Source organism: Rhinoraja longicauda, chromosome 9 (genome assembly GCF_053455715.1).
Source record: "Rhinoraja longicauda isolate Sanriku21f chromosome 9, sRhiLon1.1, whole genome shotgun sequence".
NCBI classification, from domain to species: Eukaryota; Metazoa; Chordata; class Chondrichthyes; order Rajiformes; family Arhynchobatidae; genus Rhinoraja; species Rhinoraja longicauda.
Window position 1 is genome coordinate 44,523,966 of NC_135961.1, and position 21,587 is coordinate 44,545,552.

Here is a 21,587-nt window from a genome sequence, read left to right on the forward strand (position 1 = left end):
CAGCGTGAAGTGTAGATGGAGTCAATGGAAGGGAGGTTAGTTTGCATTCTAGTTCTAGTAGTATTGTTAACGTGCTGCATTTTATATCTCTGCCAATTGTGTTTCTGTGTGAAATTTTGTTTCAATAATTTATTAAAAATGGCTGTTGTAAGATGTTTATCTCAGCACCAAAATACAATTGCCTCGTTACCTTGGAGGATTAAGTGTGGAAGGTACAGTTGTCTGTTGAGAGGTTTCTGACAAAGTATTTCATTTAAATTTGAATTGCCATTGTACTATTTGGTGAAGAGAAACTGCATGTTTTATGTATGCCAGCTAATCAAAAGGACTAAAATCTAGTGAGAATTAGAAACGGAAGGAAGTTAGTATTTATTTTTCAAATGAGTACAAGAGAAGCCAGTGAAACTAAAAGTAGATAAATACAAATTACCTGATTGTACTCATCCTGGAATTTTGAAAGATGCAGTGTGGAAACGGCCCATTTGGCCCACCGAGTTCGTGCCAACTAACGGTCCCCCCCCAGTTAACACCGGCTCCATGTCATCCCACCTTAATAACTGATTCTGATTATTACCTTCTAAAGTTTCATAGCTTTTGGAATTGCATCTGTGAATAAATGTGACTCCATTATTTAACAAGCGAGGTAGAATAAAAACACAGGACCACCAGCCTGTTGACCTGATATCCGTAGCAGAGAAAATACTTGGATCTATAATGAAGGATGTAATATGAGATGCTTATTTCTCCCACAGAATTTTCAGGTAGACATCTTTATAATTGCTACAGTTATTACCCCAAGCTAAAAATACTAAAGGCAGTTTGTTCTTGATTAGAAACAGTCAACATGGATTTGTGCCTGGAAGGTCATGTTTGACTAATCTTCTTGAATTTTTTGAAGAGGTTACCAGGGAAATTGATAAGGGCAAGGCTGTGGATGTTGTCTATATGGACTTCAGTAAGGCATTTGACAAGGTTGACAAGGTTCCACATGGAAGGTTGATTAAGAAGGTTAAATCGTTGGGTATTAATAGTGAGGTTGCAAGATGGATTCAACAATGGCTGAATGGGAGATACCAGAGGGTAACGGTTGACAATTGTATGTCAGGTTGGAGGCCAGTGTCTAGTGGAGTGCCCCAAGGATCTGTGTTGGGTCCACTGTTGTTTGTCATTTACATTAATGATCTGGATGATGGTGTGGCAAATTGGATTAGTAAATATGCAGATGATACTAAGATAGGTGGAGTAGTTGATAGTGAGGTAGATTTTCAAAGTCTACAGAGAGACTTGGGCCTTTTGGAAGGGTGGGCTGAAAGATCGCAGATGGAGTTTAATGCTGATAAGTGTGAGGTGCTGCATTTTGGTAGGACAAATCAAAATAGGACGTACAGGGTAAATGGTAGGGAATTGAGGAATGCAGTGGAACAGAGGGATCTGGGAATAACTGTGCATTGTTCCCTGAAGGTGGAATCTCATGTGGATAGGGTGGTGAAGAAGGCGTTTGGTATGCTTGCCTTTATAAATCAGAGCATCGAATATAGAAGTTGGGATGTAATGTTGAAATTGTACAGGGCATTGGTGAGGCCGAATCTGGAGTATGGTGTGCAGTTCTGGTCGCCAAATTATAGGAAGGATGTCGACAAAATGGAGAGGGTACAGAGGAGATTTACTAGAATGTTGCCTGGGTTTCAGCACTTAGGCTACAGAGAGAGGTTGAACAGGTTGGGTCTTTATTCTTTGGAGCGTAGAAGGTTGAGGGGGGACTTGATAGAGGTTTTTAAAATTATGAGAGGGACGGACAGAGTTGACGTGGGTAGGCTTTTCCCTTTGAGAGTGGGGAAGATTCCAACAAGGGGACATAGCTTCAGAATTGAGGGACAAAGGTTTAGGGGTAACATGAGGGGGAACTTCTTTACTCAGAGGGTTGTGGCTGTATGGAATGGGCTTCCGGTGGAAGTGGTGGAGGCTGGCTCGATTTTATTATTTAAGAGTAAATTGGATAGGTATATGGATAGGAGGGGATTGGAGGGTTATGGTCTGAGTGCAGGTAGATGAGACTAGGTCAGGGAGAATGGTCGGCGTGGACTGGTAGGGCCGGACAGGCCTGTTTCCATGCTGTAATTGTTATATGTTATATATGTTATAATTTAATTCTTGTCAATTTCCATGGCCATCCGTGGTGAACTGTGTAGTTAATAAAAAATAGTACACGGTGGTAAAGAGAAATAAGTTGATGATTTTACAGATTTTGCTAGCTGTGAGTGCTGGGATATTGCAGGCCCAGGTTATTTGATAGAGCTCTAGGGGCTAGTGGAATCAAGGGATATGGGGAGAAGGCAGGCACAGGTTACTGATTGTGGATGATCAGCCATGATCACAATGAATGGCGGTGCTGGCTTGAAGGGCCAAATGGCCTCCTCCTGCACCTATTTTCTATATTTCTAATCTATTAATCTGGCTGAGAGGATCAGATCATCGCATTTTTCAAGTTGACTGATGGTTCCTTGCCAACAAGCCACTGAAAGCCCACACATGGGTAAAGCAATAAAGATAATGCAGTAAAGATGTCTCATTGCAATAATGCAGGGCATGGTGCAACTGTATCTGGACCATGGTGTACTTTTAGTTCTAAAAAGTGCATGCGTACCGTCGAGGAAGTACAGAGACGAGTCGGTAGAACCTTCTAAGATTAGCGAGTTTGGGCGATTGAGAAGGCTAGACTTGTCCTCGAGAGTTCTGTAGAATGAAAAGGGATCATTGAAGTTTACAAAATTCTTACAAGGGTAAACAGACTGGATGTTTCTCTCAATTTGAAGTCTAGTTGTCTGCTTACAGAAATTAAAAGACGGTGCTCTTGGGGCTGAAATTAAAAGAAATTCCTTCCTCGGGTGACAAATCTCTCACATTATGTTCCACTGTATGTTTCTTTTTTTTCCTAGTCAGATGTGCAGCACTTTGGTCAACGTGGGTTGTTTTTAAATGTGCTATACAAATAAATTGACTTGACTTGACTTGACATTCTCTACCGTGGATGCTAATTAGTTGAGTTTGTTCAGAACCGAGAATGGTAAAATTATGGCATTAAGGGAATCGGATGATCTAGGAATAGTGAAGAAAATAGTAAAGATAAGTCATGATCTTGTTGAATGGTGAATAAGATTCAAAGAGCCTACTCCTGCATGAAATTCTTATATTTTCTGTTTATTTCCTAAACCTAATAAATAGCAAAAGAGTTGCATATCCCCAGATATTAAGGAAGAATCAATTATTGTAGATAAATTTGATCCTGCATCACCGTTGCTCAGCTAACTTAAGTTTACCCTAGGAGAATTCACAAATCACTACCCAAAATTTGAGACACAGAATCAATTTCACTTTTTGAGAATTTATGTGGGAGGGGGAAAAAGGTAATTAAATAAACACTTCCCTTCAGCTTGTGTTTCTTGACACATTTGCGACATTGCCGTACACAATGTTTTCTGTTCTCACCCCCCCGACGGGGGCTGCCTGTATCTCAGAGGGATAAAGTTATAATACATTCAGTGGCTTTGTTTCACAGGATCACATAAAATAAGGATACATTGTTTATAAGATGACTTAAGATTCAAATTGTATCAGCAATTACGTGTATAAAATTTTCACGTGGATTTAACCACCTCCTTGCTTATCTTTTTCAAAGCAATTAAATAGTTTTAGGTAGTGCTATGACCAAAGGTTACTCATCCCAAATAGCTGTAAATAGGTAACGATTGTCTTTGCAACCTTTTGGACAGAACTGCCATTGAGTGTTAATTTGGGGGTATACAATCTGGCTGCAGGTCTGGTGAGCACAGCCTGTTTGTTTGCTTCATTTTGCTTTTTGAATTACTTACTATGTGTGAAGATGGGTTCATACATTCTAGTAAGAAAGTAAAATAATGATTTTTGGGTTTCCCTTTCAGGCAGAAATGGGTTGTCTTGGCTGGCTTGTGGTGCTCATTTGGAGCTACTTAGCTCGGTCACAGGTGAACGACTGTCTGCCTATAGGTTTTGTGGAATTGGAGAGCACGCTCCCACCATACTGGCGGTCAAAGAATTTTGTTGGTTGAAAAGAACTGGATTATTGATTGGATTAAAAGAATCTGAAGGTAGCATCCTCTGCCTTTATGACCTCTCAGTTTCCAGAGTGGTTAAAGCAGTATTCCTCCCTGGGAAGGTATGTTTTTGAAATCATCCTACACTGGCAAGTCAACAGTTGTTTTGCTTAATTAATTACTTTGTTTAGTAAATATTTACTTGCAATTTTCAACATATTTAATAATGTACTGTGCAGAAACGGTTCCCCCTCTCTCCCCCTCTCTTCCCCCCCCCCCCCCTCTTCTTTAAAAAAATGATATGTATAACATTTTCTTTGATATGTATAACATTTTGATGGGAGATTCCAATATTACTACAGCCTTTTAATTTGTTTTAAATCATAGGTAACAGGCATTGAGCCAATTGTTAATCATGGAGGTGCCACAGCCAGTACACAGCGCTTGAATCAAAGTCTCCGGTGGTTTTTTGGTATAGTAGCTGTTGTAACTGATACTGGCCACGTTCTTCTTATCGACCTGTGCCTGGATGATTTCTCGTGCAGTCAAAGTGAGCAGGAGCCAGCAGGTAAATTTGCTGCGGAAAAAAATCCTGCCTGCATATCCATGAAGCTATTTCATTACACAATATATTGCAGCCAGTGCTGTAACATTTTGAACTGTAATCATTCTTGTACCGGAAGAGCCAGCTAAGCACAACAGACCTACAAGTATCTACACAAGAATGACCAAATAACATAGCTTTCATACACTTCACTTGTTTAAAAACGAGCACATTACACTAAAGCATAAATGGCAAATGACAGAACAGAAAGTATTTGGGCTTAACTCAAGATATCTTGTCTTCCAGTAACAGCCTGGTGAATTACTTCAGCAACTTCTTCACACTGAAATAATCAAATCGGTCATACAGTATATGCAGAGCATTCAGGAACCCTGACATTGCTGTAATCATTAATAGAGTAGACTTCTGCAGCATTTCGACAACAAGACCATCACCAACCATTAATTTTCTCCACTGCAGAATTTTACGCGATGTGATTCATAGAAACATAGAAAATAGGTGCAGGAGTAGGCCATTTGGCCCTTCGAACCTGCACCGCCATTCAATATGATCATAGCTGATCATCCAACTCGGTATCCCATACCTGCCTTCTCTCCATACTCCCTGATCCCTTTAGCCACAAGGGCCACATCTAACTCCCTCTTAAATATAGCCAATGAACTGGCCTCAACTACCTTCTGTGGCAGCGAATTCCACAGATTCACCACTCTCTGTGTGAAAAAAAACTTTCTCATCTCGATCCTAAAAGACTTCCCCCTTATCCTTAAACTGTGACCAGATTGTGCTGTTAGTAACTAGAGGATAAAAAGGTGACATCAAGTTCTTAGCTGTTAAATTCCTGATGTCGGAAGGCCCACACATATCAAAAAGCAAGAAATAGATTATTGATAATAAGTTGATCTTTTGATGTCTTTTTTATTCTTTACATTTGTTTGTCAATTCTATAGATTAAAATTTTAATCAGGACACCTGCATTACAATTATGAATATAATAATCGCTATTAGTAGGGTGCTTTAGTACGTTGTCTTAATCTACCTAATATCAGTCCCTCAAAGATGCATCTTTTGGCACTTTTTAACCCACAACGGTTCTTCCCCCCCCACCCCCCCCAAAAAAAAACCCCATACCTGTCTGCAGCTTGTTTGCATGAACATCTAAAATCTCACCAGGTTTTACATGTATACGGATGACACCATTGTTACCTCTGTACTATCTGTCTCAACCATACCCGTAGCTATCTGGACTACACTTCTTCCCACCCTGTTTCCTGTAAAAAATCTATCCCCTACTCCCAATTCCTCCGTCTACGCCGCATCTGCGCCCCGGATGAGGTGTTCCATACGAGGGCATCGGAGATGTTCTCATTCTCTAGGAAACGGGGGTTCCCCTCTTCCATTATGGATGAGGCTCTCACAAGGGTCTCCTCAATATCCCACAGCTCCGTTCTTGCTCCCCCTCCCCCCATTCGTAACAAGGATAGAGTCCCCCTTGTCCTCACCCTCCACCCCATCAGCCGTCGCATACAATAAATCATCCTCCAACATTTCCACCACCTCCAATGGGATTCCACTACTGGCCACATCTTCCCATCTCCACCCCTTTATGCTTTCCGCAGAGTCCGTTCCCTCCGTAACTCCATGGACCACTACGTCCCTTCCCACCCAAACCATCCCCTCCCCAGGTACTTTCCCTGCAACCGCAGGAGATGCAACACCTGTCCCTTTACCTCCCCCCTCGACTCCATCCAAGGACCCAAACAGTCTTTCCAGGTGAGGCAGAGGTTCACCTGCACCTCCTCCAACCTCATCTATTGTATCCGCTGTTCCAGATGTCAACTTCTTTACATCGACGAGACCAAGCGCAGGCTTGGCGATCGTTTAAGAATAAGGGGTAGGCCATTTAGGACTGATGTGGAAAAACGTTTTCACCCAGAGAGTTGTGAATCTGTGGAATTCTCTGCCACAGAAAGCAGTGGAGGCCAATTCATTGGATGTTTTCAAGAGAGTGTTAGATTTGGCTCTTTGGGCTAATGGAATCAAGGGATGTGGGGGAAAAGCAGGAATGGGGTACTAATTTTGGATGATCAGCCATGACCATATTGAATGGCGGCGTTGGCTTGAATGGCCTACTCCTGCACCTATTTTCTAAGTTTCTATGTCCCAATCTTAAGCATAGTCCACTGCAACCAGCAGAGTGGCTTCCACAGATGCAAACTTTTCATGTTTTCAATCTCTGTGCAGACAACATTTAAAAAAATATGTTCTCTAAAATATTCTTTCATTGTCAGGTTCCAGTTATTGTTGATTTTTGTTCTCTCCTACACAACCGTAATCGGAAGTTGAAAAAGTGTCAGCAGCGTCTTTAACAAATATATTTGAATGCTTGAATTTGTTTTCTCTGCTCTCCTGCACCTTTCTTTTAGTATTCGGGATGCTGATACTGCTGTGGACAGGCAGTTAATAGACAGTAAAGACTACAGGACATCTCAGTGCTAAGAACACTTGAGCAGAACTGAATAGTCTCTCTTCAGTATCATTCCAAATCATATGACTGGCACACATCTGTTTGTTTTCATTCTAACTGAAAATTGTTGTAATTGCAATTCTCTTGAATAAGTACTTTTTCAATGTATTTAGCAATATTGTTTTCCAGTCTTGGAGAGAATTCCGAAGTTTGGATAGACAAGCACTGATTATGGATAGTCAAATTCAAACATCAGTCAGAGTATTGAGCATAGAAGTTGGAAGGTCATGTTGCAGTTGTATAAGACGTTGGTGAGGTCACATTTAGAGTATTGTGTTCAGCTCTGGGCACCATGTTATAGGAAAGATGTCAAGCCGGAAAGGGACAGAGAAGATTTACGAGGATGTTGCCAGGGCTAAAGGGTCTGAGTAGGCTGAGACTCTATTCCTTGGAGCGCAGGAGGATGAAGGGTGATTTTATAGTGGTGTATGAAATCATGAGAGGAATAGATCGGGTAGATGCATAGTCTCTTGCCATGAGTAGGTGAACCGAGACCCAGAGGACATAGGTTGAAGGTGAAGGGGCAAAGATTTAATAGGTATCTGAGGGGTATCTTTTTCCACACAAAAAGGTGGTGGGTGTATGGAACAAGCTGCCAGGGGAGGAAGTTGAGGCTCGGACTTTCACAATGTTTAAGAAACAGTTAGATAGCTACATGGTTAGGACACGTTTGGAAGGAGAGGGACCAAACACAGACAGGTTGGACTAGTGTAGTTGGGACATGTTGGCCTGTGTGGGCAAGTTGGGCCGTGGGACTCCAAATGGTTATGTACATGGGAACAGAGTTTTAATCAGCTATGCAAGTGGGCTGAAGAATAACTAATGGAGCTTAATGCAGATAAGTGTGAAGTTTGCCTTTGTGGGAAATCAAATCAGGGCAGAACCTTCACAGTGAATAATATGGTCTTGCGGAGTGTGTGGAGCAGAGGGATCGAGGAGTCCAAGTACACAATTCCCTGAAAGTGTCGTCACAGGTAGATAGGATGGTAAAGAAGGCTTTTAGTATATTGCCCTTTTTGGTCACACTCCTGGAGGAAGAATGTCATTAAGCTGGAAGAAGTTGGTTGAGGCAGGAACAATAACACATTTAAAAGAGTCTTGGACAGGTTCATGGGTGGGAAAGATTTAGTGATATGTGCCCAATGTAGGCAAATGGGGCAAGTTTAGATGGGACATCTTGGTAGGCATGGATGAGTTGGGCTGAAGGGCCCATTTCGATGCTGTAGGACTGAATTTATTGACTAAGCAGGTACTATAAAATTTTGAATGCAGTCTTCTGTGTGGGCTGTTCCTGCATTTAGTTTTTTTTTGTTTAGTTTCTGCTTTCTTAAAATATTTACTTAAAAATATTATCACTTGTGTTCTAATTAATGTTTCAGACCTCGAAGTCATCAATGGATCCCCTGCTGAAATCCCACGTATGAGGGAAAATGTGATGAGGGAAGGGCGACACCTCTGCTTCCAGTTGCAGAGTCCATCGGGGATAACAGCCACTGCAGTGAGACATGTCCTCAGAACAAATCATCTTGTTGTTGGCTTTGCAAATGGCTATGTTCAACTCTGGAACTTGAAGACGTTGAAACAGGAGTAAGTAATGGAATGTAGATATTTGGCTTAATTACTTTGTACAATCGCTTCCAACCAATTAACACCACTTCCAGAGATTCCCAGGTTCCCCACAGATTCCCTGAAATTTACCATGTTTAATTTCAATTTGAAGTTTGGGAGGAGGGGGGATTCTGAAATTGGAAATGCTTCTGGTAATAACTGATATGTTTCGTAGTTTTTTTAAAGTAGAAGATTTGATAGAAACCTTTTATTTGATAACAGATATTGCTCCCAGTTAGAAGGAGGGAATGTGCCTGTCTATGCATTCACCTTTCAAGAACCTGAAAACGATCCTAGGAATTGCTGCTATCTTTGGGCTGTGCAATCTGCTCAAGATGGGTGAGTATCTGAAATTATGAAAGAAAATGCAGTTTATTGTGTGCAGTGTGGCTGTTGGAAGAGCATGTTTTGTGTCTTGTGCTCACCCAGGCAGTAATGATCCTTGATCACTCTATATCTAGAGCAGCGAATTTTAATTATTTCTTAGCGGAGTACCCACTCGTGAGTCACTGCAACGGTGACACACATGTGATCACTCCGCCATTATATCATATGATATTTCTGTACTGTCTGCAGGCCCACTGGTCGTCACTATTTTTTCTGTTTTATAAATAATTGTATACCTACAGTATATATTCCAATATTTCAAACTATTTAAAAAAAAAAAGAATATTATTTATTTGTTGCTGTATAAACCTCATTAAATTTATAAAACTGACATTTCTTTATTTTTTCCTATGGCCCGTAAAAATGTTCCAAGTATATAATGTGGCGCTCATGCTGAAACGTTTGGAGGCCCCTGATCTAGAGCATCATGTCCAGGTTAATTATTTGAAACACTTGTATGAAGTTGTTTAATACTCTTCTGTAAAATCCATGATGGCTCCAACTGCAGACTACCTTCTTACTTCATTGAAAAAAAGCATTCTACAGTTATGCTGCCATAAGCAGTGAAATTTTAATTCGCCTAGAATTAGGGAAAATCATCCATTTTGGAAATTAACTTTGAAAACATTAAATTCAAACATTTCATTAAAGGGACAATTACAACAATAAAAACTAAACATTACATTAGTCTGTATAGTAAAAATCACATCAGAAACAAAATAATTCCTTAATATTTATATTTCAGAAGGAATGCTTTTTAAATATTTTTTTATCAGTTTAAGGACCCCATAAATGTGCATTTCAGAGTGTATAAAGTGCTGAGGATTTTGTGATGAAAAAGGATTGTAAACAATGACAATGTGAATTATTTTAGTGCGTTTTTTGTTTTTTAGTGAAGGAGATGTGGTAAGCCTGCACCTGCTGCAGTTGGCATTTGGTGACCGGAAATGTTTAACTTCAGGACAGATCCTTTATGAGGTACTGCCGTTTTCTTTCAGCTATTGAACCACATGTTTAGGTGCATGTTCCAAAGTAATCCAATTAATACTGAACCAACGATGACAGTGCAAGTCTGACTGATGACAAAATCATTAAGAAAGAAATATTGGCTGCTAATGTTTTAAACTCTTTATATTTCCTAGAATTAAAATAAACCCAAAGTATATCCAGCTGATGGTTGCTATTAACTTATTAATGAATGGATATGCTAATTAATCTTGCACATCTGTGACTGTGACCATCTGCCATATCTCTGTGTTACAGTGTGGAGTATATTCACATTTGCATCTAATTTATACATGTGTCATGCATTTAGTCATCTAAAGAAAGTGAAATAGAACAGTGTATGGCCTTATTGAGACTAAAGTATTTTAAATCATCATGCAAGCACCAAACTTACAGTTTGCAATACTGCACCTATTTCTATATGCAAGTTTAAACTTAAGTTTTAACATAAGAACCAATTATGGACATAATTATTTAATATACAGATAGTACGATATAAAACTAAAACAAGTGGAAGATGTTAAATCAAACTAACATGAAGTCTGACCTTGAGACTTCATAGTTATGTTGTCACAAAGGATTATCTGTGTCCAAGTGTATCACCTACCTTGGAGGTTAAGGGAAGTGGTGGAAATCTACAATTTATACTTGAATTTCTAAATGGTCTTTTTGTTGCCTTGAAGGGATTGGAATATTGTGAAGAGCGTTATACGCAAGATCTTACCTATGAAGTATTATCTTCAAGAACACGGAATACTAATGCTCGGCTACTGGGCTGCCAGACTTTAGAGAAATTTCGGAATCATGCTGATAGAGAAGAAAGTGTGGCTGAGGGTTAGTTTAAAATGTTACTTGTACATCGATGTCAAATCAATTTAGATAACTTTTCTGCAAAGCTTTTTGTCACTGCCTGCCTTTGTGGAAATATTAGTTTAGGTGTTCAAAGTTAGCTTGATTAAGATTTTGTGGAATTATTTAGATTAAGTTATCTCTTAACATGCGTAAATAGTTGTCACATACGAATTTCATTTTTCAAAATGTGTTCTGATTTCAACCAGTATATTTATGCTAGAGAATGTTGAGGTTTGTTATCAATTCTTCCATTACTGCAGATATTGGAACGTTGTTAATAACAGTATAACAGTATAACAGAACTTTATTGTCATTCGGTATAAATACCGAACGAAATTTCAGCAGTCACAAGACACAGCAAAAAAGAAAAGAACACAGGACACACGACCCCAACACCAACATCCATCACAGTGACTCCAAACACCCCCTCACTGTGATGGAAGGCAACAAAACTTCCACTCTCTTCCTCCCCCGCGCCCACGGACAGGCAGCTCGACCCCTACCGAGGCAACCGACACGCACAGCCCCCGCAAGGGGATGGAAGGCCCCGTGGCCGAGCCACACCGGGCACTGAAACGTCCCGCGACTGAGCCGCGCCGGCAATGTTAAGTCCAGCGGCCGAGCCGCGCCGGGCGATGGAAGGCACCGCGGCCGCTACTAAGTCCCGCGGCCGGGCCGCACCGGACACTGAAACGTCCCGCAGCCGAGCCGTGCCGGCGATGTTAAGTCCAGCGGCCGAGCCGAACCGGGCACTGAAACGTTCCGCAGCCGAGCCGCGCCGGCGATGTTAAGTCCAGCGGCCTAGCCGCACCGGGCACTGAAACGTCCCGCAGCCGAGCCGCGCCGGCGATGTTAAGTCCAGCGGCCGAGCTGGAAGGCCCCGCGGGCGATGGAAGGCCCCGTGGCCGAGCTGCGCCCCGGGGAAGAGACCCAATAAAAGAAAGGTTTCCAACACCCCCCACACATACACAGCCAAAAACAGAAACAAAAACCATCCCAACACCGACACACACAAAAAAAAGACAAACAGACTGCCAGAGAGCCGCAGCCGTTAGGCGCAGCCACAAATTTGTGCTTCATTAGCATAATGCCATTTGACGTTCCACTTGTCAGAGTTGGAATATGCTGCCAGTCCATTCTCCATTAAAACTTGAGCAAAGGCGTTTTATGAGGATTTTGATGGTGGGAGCAGCCAGATACCAAATTTGTGAAGCACTCAGCCATATTCCTAATGAAAATGCATGTTCAGGCCTTTACATCTTCCCAGACAATCTCCTTTTCAACTATTCTTTAAAGCTACATGAACGTCTTCATGGAGACCTGAATTACATTTGCAGTTTCAATGTTACCATTGGAGTTCAATGTGCAGATTTGTTGTAGTACAGGCACTCCCCTTATGTAATAGGCGACTTGGATAGGTGACGTTTCTGGTCGAGATCCTTGGAACCCTGCCTGAAGAAGGGTCCTGACTCAAAACATCATCTATCCATATTCTCCAGAGATGTTGCCTGACCTGCTGAGTTACTACAGCACTTTGTGTCATTTTGTGTACTAACTGACATCTGCAGTTCTTGGTTCTACCAAGTATTAAGGAAATTCAGACATGTAAAATCTGACTTGCATGAAGGTTTATGGAATGTAACCCTTGTGTAAGTTGGGGAGTGTCTAGTTTGTGAGGTTTGACTGGGTGATTCAGCCAGAGAATCGTGGCAGTTTCAGGGAATGAAGGTTTCATGTTTTATAACTACTCACTTGCATCGTTTTGTTTTGCTAATCATTTAAAAATGTACCATAGTAAGTGCTGACATTCAACTTGGGTGAATGGTGCGAGACTTCTGTCCTCTGGGGTCGCCCAGAATTCATCTGGGAGGGGCTCAAGGAGTAGCATAACTAAACTCTCACCATCTTGATTTTTTTTTAAACTAAGGCGCATTGATACTGAGAAACTTTTCCCGTAATGGAGATGTCTGTAATCAGAGGGCATAGGTTCAATGTAAAATGTTAAGAGTATTTGAGGAAATTGTTTTGCACCTAGATGATGGTTGGAATATGGAAGGCATTGCCTGAGGGTGTAGTGGAGGCAGCTGATCTCACATTTTTTGAGTTGAGTGCTTAAGATGTATGGCATGGACGGCTGCAAGCCAACTGCTGGAATTATACAAATAAAATTATACAATGTAACCACAGCTATCAATGTTACAAGAAATTGCTGAAGATTATATGATGTAAAATACTACAAAATATTGTCCATTTATATGATTGCTTTTGAGTGTATCTTGGACAGCTTTGATTCTAAATATGAATTTTGCTTGCATGTATTTCTCTATGAATTCCGTGAACCCAATTTACTTCAACATAACTTGAAGGACTCCATCCCTGTCTAGACATTTGCTCTGTCTGCTGCAGTCTTGCAATATGCCCTGTAACTTTAGTTATCACTTGCTCTTTAATGCCAGATTAATTTGAACATAACTTGTAGCAGTGATTACTTGGAAGAACATCTTCCTTAGTTCACAGGGGATTAGACCAGTCTGCAACATCCTGCAAGTTCCTAGAGTTTGGCTTGGACCTTCTGTTATCAAGATTTGGAAATCACATCCATGAAAGTTTGATTGGCACAATCATAATTTCTTCCACCTGACTTTTGACTGTTTGATACTGAATGTTGATCAATCATTAGCACAACGAAAAAAATGCTTTGGAGATAAATCTGAGGTTATCAGGGTTGATTAGTTCTCCATTTTGACACTTTCAAAGGGTATTGGTGACAAAATAGATGTACGTATGCCATATGTTTGTGTTAACTTGGAAATCTTGTAAGAAAGTCACAGCACTAGAGCTCATAGAGGAAGACAGTCGAACTCCAACTGCACTCTATTTGTGTTTGCAATACAGAAGAACTTAAAAATAATAGTCATACAGCATAGAAACAGGTCCTTTGGCCCAACCTGTCCATGCTTGCACACTCTAAACCTTTTCTATTCATTCCTATAACTAACTTATGTACTTAATTCCCCAACTGTTGAAGGCCAGTGTGTCAAAAACCGCCTTTCCCACCCTATCTACATTTCAGGGAACTATACTTCTACTCCTAAATCCCCTTGCACCACAACAGTTCCCAAGACTCTACCATCACCGTAAAGGTCCGACCCTGCTTTTACGTCTAAAATGCCATACTTAACTGAATTAAACTCCATTAGCCATTCATTGGCGCAGTTTCCCAGCTGATCAAGACCCTGCTGTAATTCTTAATAACCATATTAATTGTCTACAAAGGTAGACACAAAATGCTGGAGTAACTCAGTGGGTCAGGCAGCATCTCGGGAGAGAAGGAATGGGTGACGTCTCGGGTCGAGACCCTTTACGATATCATCTGTTTTGGCGTCACCTGCAAACCTGCTAATCATGCTTTGTACGCTCTCATCCAAATCCTTGATTTTAATGACAAACAGCATCAATTCCTAAGGCACATCACTAATTATAGGCCTCCAGTCCAAAAGACAACTCGCCATCACCACCCTTTGCCTCATTCCAGCAAGCCATTTCTCTATCCATTTGGCTGTCTCCCTGGATCCTATATGATATAATCTTAGTTTAGTTTAGCGTAATTTACTATTGTCATGTCTACCGAAGTACAGTGAAAAGATTTTGTTTGCATGCTATAATACAATCAAGCTGTCCGCAATGCACAGATAAAGGATCAAGGGCACAAGAATTAATGGAAAGATATAACATTAAAATTCAATAAATCCCGATTAAAGATAGTTCAAAGGTCTCCAGGGAGGTAGTAGGCGAATAAGAGCCACACACTAGCTCAGGAGAGGACCATTCGGGTGCCTGATAATAGCTGGGAAGAAACATCATGAATCTGGAGAAATGCGTGTTCAAACTTCTATACCTCCTGCCCGATCGAAGAGGGAGTATGGGTTACGTTCACAACTCTGCAATTTCTTGTGGGCTTGGATGGAGCTGTTCCCAAACCATAAGATATTTTCTATGGCGCATCCGTAGAAGTTGGTAAAAGTTGTTGGGGACATGCTGAACTTAAGCCTTCTAAGGAAGTAGAGGCATTAGTGTGCTTTCTTGGCCATAGCTTTGATGTGACTGGTCCAGGATAGATTACTGGTGATATTTATTCCTCGGAGCTTGAAACTTTCGACTATCTCTACTTTGGTGCCATCAATGTATACTGGGGAGTGTGTACTGCTTTTCTTCCTGAAGTCAATCATTATCTCCTTTGCCTTGCTGACATTGAGGGAGAGGTTGTTGACTTGGTACCAAGTTAGAAGGTTCTCAATCTCCATCTCGTCATTATTAGATTTCTATGGTTGTGTCATCTGCAAATCTGACCTCCATAGAAATTTCCAAAGTGATCTACCATGCAGACCCTATCAAAGGCCTTGATGAGGTCCATGTAGACTATCCCAAATCAACCTATGTCTTTTTATATGCACATATCTTATCACTCCGAATCCTCTCCAGTAACTTTCCTACCATTGTTAGGTTTACTGTTGTATAGGTCTTTTGATGTTAAAATTTTAATTTTGTTTTACTGCCTAGAGCATAAACTTATGTTGGTTGATGCTTTCCATATATACTTGGTTTCAAGACAAATGCAATAACCACTTGCTGCTTTGGTGCATCTCGAGCATTTATTGGGCAATAAAATCATGTAATGTAGTCCAATGCAGTCTCGAAATTACAACTTTCAGCACTATTCATAATCAAATTAAATTTAAAGCTGTTTTGCTGTGTGATTGGCTCAACTAATTTAATTAATTGATTTTAATGTGTTTGTTTTGTGCTGAAGTCTTGGCAAAAAGCTTAATTTGATCATTTTGCTTACAGCCACCTCGCCGGACACCAGTGTAGCTGTTTTCAGTTGGCAGGTGAATACATATGGGCAACGGAAACCATCTACTTATCTGGGCATTTTTGACATAAATCGTTGGTATCATGCACAGATGCCTGATTCACTCAGGTAAGAGATCTATACTTTATTCTTTTTAAAGTGTAAGTGAATATAGTCACAAATGATGTGACAAGGACAGCTGAAGAGCTCATAACTTTGAGATTCGCCCTTGAATGTGGAAATAAAGGTTTGGAAGATATACTGTATGGTGTGGTTTTAATATTTGATATTGAATGTATACCATCAGTTGGAAACTTTTCAAAAGGTGCGCAACATTAGATCTGGGCAACTGCAGATTCATTTCATTGGTTTAAAATGGCATTTTACAACATTCTGATACTTACAGCTGATCAGATTCACAGATAAATGTTATGCTTGCATTTAACATCTAACAGAAATAGATCTTGCTCACCATTTGTAGTTAATACCCACAGTCAATCTGTCTGAATTTGGTCAGGATACAGAGGGTGTATCTTGATGGACTGAAGGTAGACACAAAATGCTGGAGTAACTCAGCGGGACAGGAGCATCTCTGCAGAGAAGGAATGGGTGACGTTTTGGGTCGAGACCCTTCTTCAGACTGATGACTTGATGGACTGCGGTGCACTCATGTAGCCCTTTCCTCAATTCTTCCTCAGCAGCCGACAAATCATCCTACACAATTTTAAAATTATATTCTTGAAACGTTTACCAACTATTAAAATGAAACTCTTTTAAGCTTAGCAAATTTCTATTTATAATAATTTTCATTTCAACTTTTGTTGGCGCAGAAATTACTAATACAGAAGTTACATAAATTAATGATAGCCACAAAGACTATCAGGCTGTCACAATAATCCTGCTGAGTCACTACCTTCTTATCTGGTCTAACCTATTTGTGACTCCAAATCTTGTCTGACTCTTAAATGCTCTCTGCACTTGCAAGCCACTTGAAAGCCGAACATAAAATAGTTGTCTTCTCATTTTTGCTGTTCTGATGAAGAATTATTGACTCCAAATAATGATTCTGTCTCCCTCACTGGTGCTATCTGACCTGATCAATGCTTCCAGATCTGTTCTTCATAATCCCAGGGTATGTCCAGTCTCAACAGCAGACTCGAGGGGATAGCGCAGTGATATAAAGATGGAAAAAAAGTTGCCCTTGACTCCTTGACATTAACGTCACAGATGAAACATTGGCAAAGACGCCTCTAAACTCTGCTGATGAATTGGTGTTCCTCTTTGTTGAATGACTGTTGTAAGAAGCACAACTACTCATAGAATGTAATAAAAACAAAGTGCTAACAGTTAACATTTCTGGTCAAAAATCCCTCATCAGAAGTGCATAAGGGAAAAACAAACAAGCAAAGTTGCAGGGTGTGGAGGAGGGATGAATAGGAGAAAAGGATATCTCTAAATTGAGGCCAGTGTTGCCCTGGAGATAATTTTAACCAAGTCTACCAGATGATTTGTTAAATTAGGGCATTTAGAAAAAGAAAAAAAGAACATAAAAGTTGTAAAATGCAGAGCTTCCAGACGTGTGGCACAGCTCTAAGAGAATGGTGAGAAGAAAAACTGAGCTATATCACAGAAACACGAGCTAGTTCTGATTGTTCGTTAGCATGCAGTATTTGAGATTAAAGTGAATATATGGGATTAAAGTGAATTGCTGCTTCTTGTGAAAGCACTCTTTTTGTGTCCATTGATGGTTGGAAGGGAAGAAGTTCTGTTGTAAGGCAAAATTCCATATGAACTAGAATGGTTAGTGAATTAGACCAAAGTGTTGTGAAGGGGCAGTCTCTTAGAAATGCAGACAGGGTAAGGGTTGGGGAAGATGCACTGGGCGATGGAATCTCATTGAAGGTGGCTGAGATTATGAAGAATGAGATGCCATGTTTGTGAAGCTGCAACCCAGGACTTGCATGTGCAATAAACAGTGTGCAGCAGACATTGCAGTGATCTCACAATCAAGTGAGCAGATCAGAGCAGTTCTAGTTTGCATGGTGGCAGACAATTAAACAGCCGAAGAAAGGGGGCAACTCCAAGAATATTCCCCATCATTAATGACGTTGGGATCCAGGATGTGAGTTTCAAGGGCATGACTGAAACATTTACAATTAAATTCTGTCTGAAATCCAAAAAAAATTATCCATCTTGGCTTCCTACTCACAAAAGGCAGTCTCCAGCCTATCGATTCATTGTGCGTGATGTTGGTAAACAGCTGAGAGCACTGGATTCGGCAAAGGTTGTATAATCAGATAAGATCCCAGCTGTGGTACTGAAGGCCTGTACTCCAGAAGTGGTTGTACTCTAACCAAGCTGTTCCAGCGCACCAACAATAATGGCATCAAGTCAACAGAGTGAGAAAGTGTCCTGGTCTATCCCCATTAAAAGTTGAGTCTAGCTGGTTAATGCCAAATTACCTGCTTAATCAACAGCAAAGTGATGGAATCATGGATGGTGCTATCAAATAATACATACCCATCGATTCTCAGACTGGGTATTGCCATACCTAATTGGCTCCAGATCTCAGTGCAGCAAACATAAAGATCCCAATTCTAGAAGTGAAATGGTGACTGCCCTTGACATGAAGATCACATTTAACTGAGTTGCATCAAGGACCCCTGATGAAATAAATCAGTAAGCATGTCTCTCAAAGAAAGTTTGTTGTGATTGTTAGATGTCAATCATTCCAGTCATTGAACATCATCACAGGAGTCCACGGGGTAGTGACCTTTTCTACAAGTCATTGCATTTCTAATTGTGATTTCACAGATAGGACTGTAATGATGCTGCTTTCGGGGCAGTATGGCATTTATCCTCTTCCAACTGTGACTACTATTAGCAAGATCTGTTTAATATGCAGAATGTTAAGTGTTTAAATATTCCAGGCTGGGTTAAGAAATCTTCCAATAACATTAACACTTTATGTTTTCACAAGTGTGCTGAAATGTTTTGGATGGCATTGTTTAAAAATAATTAAATCAAATATTTAAGTGTATATTTTTGAGCGTTATTATAATAATGCTGCATATGGAAATCAAAAATATAAAAATGTTTCAGAAGTTCAGTGGTTAGTGTAAATAATCCAGCCTCCAAATAAATAATGATTTAACTTCTCAACTAAATTCTGCAATGTATATATATTTTTTGTAAAGGCTTCAGTGAAGAGTTATAGCAATGAAATTGTACTTTGCCTCCATATCTCCTCTTGGTTCCTGAAAAGGAATTTACTAATACATTTTAAATGAATAATCTCCGATTTTCATTTTCGTGATTTCTTATTTCTAGAGCGGGTGAGAAGCTTGGTAACTGCCCGTATTTTGCATTATGGTCTCTCGATGCTGTGGTGAACATGACCTTCCCATATTATCTGCTGGATGTCATCGTACATGAAAGAAGCCTTAGCCGGGGAGTTCCTCCTTCTTATCCTCCACCAGAGCAATTTTTTAATCCTAGTACATACAATTTTGGTGAGTGCACTGTACAACAGCAACTGATCATAATGCTGAGGCATTCTTATGAATAAAATGTGAGTTGAAATGTAAGTTGATTAATTGCTGACATTGAATGCAGAGGTAACTATTCAGGGACCTTTGATTACCAGCTCGTGAAATTATCCTGCCAAACCATAGATTGCAACTGAAAAATAAAAATCTGTCAATGCTAAAAATTTGCAATAGGATGGGGAAATGCTAGAAATACTTAGCTAGCCAGGCTGTAACTGCACATCAATGCTTGGTCAGTTTTGATAGAATTAACTGACTTTCACCAAGAAACAGTAGGAATACTATTATTGCCTATTCACAATTAACCAGTCTATAAAAACGTGTTTACATGGTTTGTGCTTGTGTTGTAACTGAGTATATGTGTTAGAAATTACATAAAACATCACCTATTCCTTTTCTCCAGAGATGTTACCTGACCCACTGAGTTACTCCAGCTTTTTTTTGTCTATCTTCGGTTTAAACCAGCATCTGCAGTTCTTACACACGCGTGTTATCTCGTTGATTATGGAATCGCACGTCATTAACATTTTTGTTATTTTGCAAGTTATTGTTAAGCCTCATATGTATGATCTCATCTTGCATCGGATTTGAATTCTATTTCTTTTGATTATCGGCAAATATCATTTCAGCTGCTTAAGTCTTAAGCTTGAGGAATTCTCTCTGACAACTCTCCATTCTCCGATCTCTATTGAATATTAAAATGTGAATGGCTTAAACTGAAATTATGAGGTGGATTTTAAGTAATCCATCTTGTTAGGTTTAAATGGCAGAAAGTGAACCAGAATTAAACTTGGCAGGCCAAAATTATGTTGAAGATACTATAGATAAATCAAAATTACATTTTCAATGGTGTAAATAATTTTCTCCACTTTTTTTAGATGCAACTTGTTTGCTAAATACTGGACTTGTTCATATAACTGGTTCTGGTTTTCAAAAAGAGGTGAGTTTTAATGAAAATTTCCTCACAGTAATGCAGCAGTAGGTTAATATTTTACATTTAGCTAATATGGATGAAAAGGTGACCACCCTAATTGTCATTTTAAAAGGGTTAAATTGAGATTTAAGATGATCCAATGTTAGTTAATTGAGTTTTTAAATTAGTCTTGTAATTTAATCCTTTTATGCCTGTTTTAAATATTTTTCTTAATTTGTCTTTAGTTACTACTATTTATATCTGCAATATTATGTGTTCATTACTTTGTGGTTTGATTTTAACTAGTCAGTCCATTGGAATGAAGATGTGATCAGTGTAACTTGAAATTGCAGAAAGATTTCAGTATGGACGGAGTCCATTTGCCCCATCCAATTCATACAAGTTATTTAACAACAATGTAGCTGATCACAGTCTCCTACCTTAGTCCAGAGACTAACCAATTTTTTCCTTTCAGTTACTTATTCCCTTCCTTTTTGAATGCAGCAATTTAACCTGCTGAACCACAGTCCCAGAACATGTTAGATTCCATATGAAATATATGTAAACATAGCACAAAAAGTAAGGAAATTTGTGTTTGGGAGATTATTTCTTTGTTGTAACAATGCTTCTTGGCAATAAATCTTATACCGTTGGAAAGCCTGTTTATTTCCCTTTTAAATGGTGCCACATTTGTAAGGAACATGCATTTGTGGGATGAGCAGCAGAGCTGAGTATATGGGTTGCGCCCATGAAAAATTTGCCAACTCTTCTCTGCCAATGCCAAACAGCTTATTCTGCTGTTGCTATTGACTCTTGTTTTGAGCTTCTGGTACCCCCAGGTGCTGACAATCAGGTGCCTGATTGGCACCTGATTGGCAGCATCTGTGAGCATGGGCCCTGCTACAGTGGTCAGTAGGTGTCTGCTCCAAGAATCGGCATGCCACGTTTGACTGATCTGGATAGGGCCCGTGCGATAGGGCAACTTCAAGCTGGTGTTCCGCAAAACCAAGTTGCGGCATTATTTGGAGTGAGCCCTAGTACCATCTCCAAAGTGAAGGCCAAGTTCCATATAACGGGGGATGTCAGAGACAGGCCGCGAAGTGGGCATCCCAAGAAGACGACACCCGAAGAAGACCGTTTCCTCACCCTGTCAGCACTTAGGAACCGTAGGCTGTCTTCTACAGATTTGCAGTCAAGGTTTGCAGGACGATATGGCCGACGGCTCTCTGCCCAGACAATTCGGAACAGACTGCACGCAGCCGA

General features: G+C 40.2%; 2 protein-coding genes across 3 annotated transcripts in view; one reads left to right on the forward strand and one right to left on the reverse strand.

The window, feature by feature from the left end:
* Positions 1–21,587, reverse strand: part of adss2 (adenylosuccinate synthase 2) — a 612,379-nt gene that overhangs the window by 262,729 nt on the left and 328,063 nt on the right. The gene's annotated exons all lie outside the window — the stretch shown is intronic.
* ahctf1 (AT hook containing transcription factor 1) overlaps positions 1–21,587 on the forward strand; it is a 103,631-nt gene that overhangs the window by 20,324 nt on the left and 61,720 nt on the right. For both annotated transcript variants that reach the window (XM_078405365.1, XM_078405366.1), the window contains exons 3-11: positions 3,939–4,192; positions 4,458–4,638; positions 8,539–8,746; positions 8,990–9,106; positions 10,048–10,132; positions 10,843–10,993; positions 15,860–15,992; positions 19,194–19,375; positions 20,290–20,351. In XM_078405365.1, coding sequence (XP_078261491.1) covers positions 3,939–4,192; positions 4,458–4,638; positions 8,539–8,746; positions 8,990–9,106; positions 10,048–10,132; positions 10,843–10,993; positions 15,860–15,992; positions 19,194–19,375; positions 20,290–20,351 — 1,373 coding nt within the window. The remainder of the gene's footprint in view (positions 1–3,938; positions 4,193–4,457; positions 4,639–8,538; positions 8,747–8,989; positions 9,107–10,047; positions 10,133–10,842; positions 10,994–15,859; positions 15,993–19,193; positions 19,376–20,289; positions 20,352–21,587) is intronic.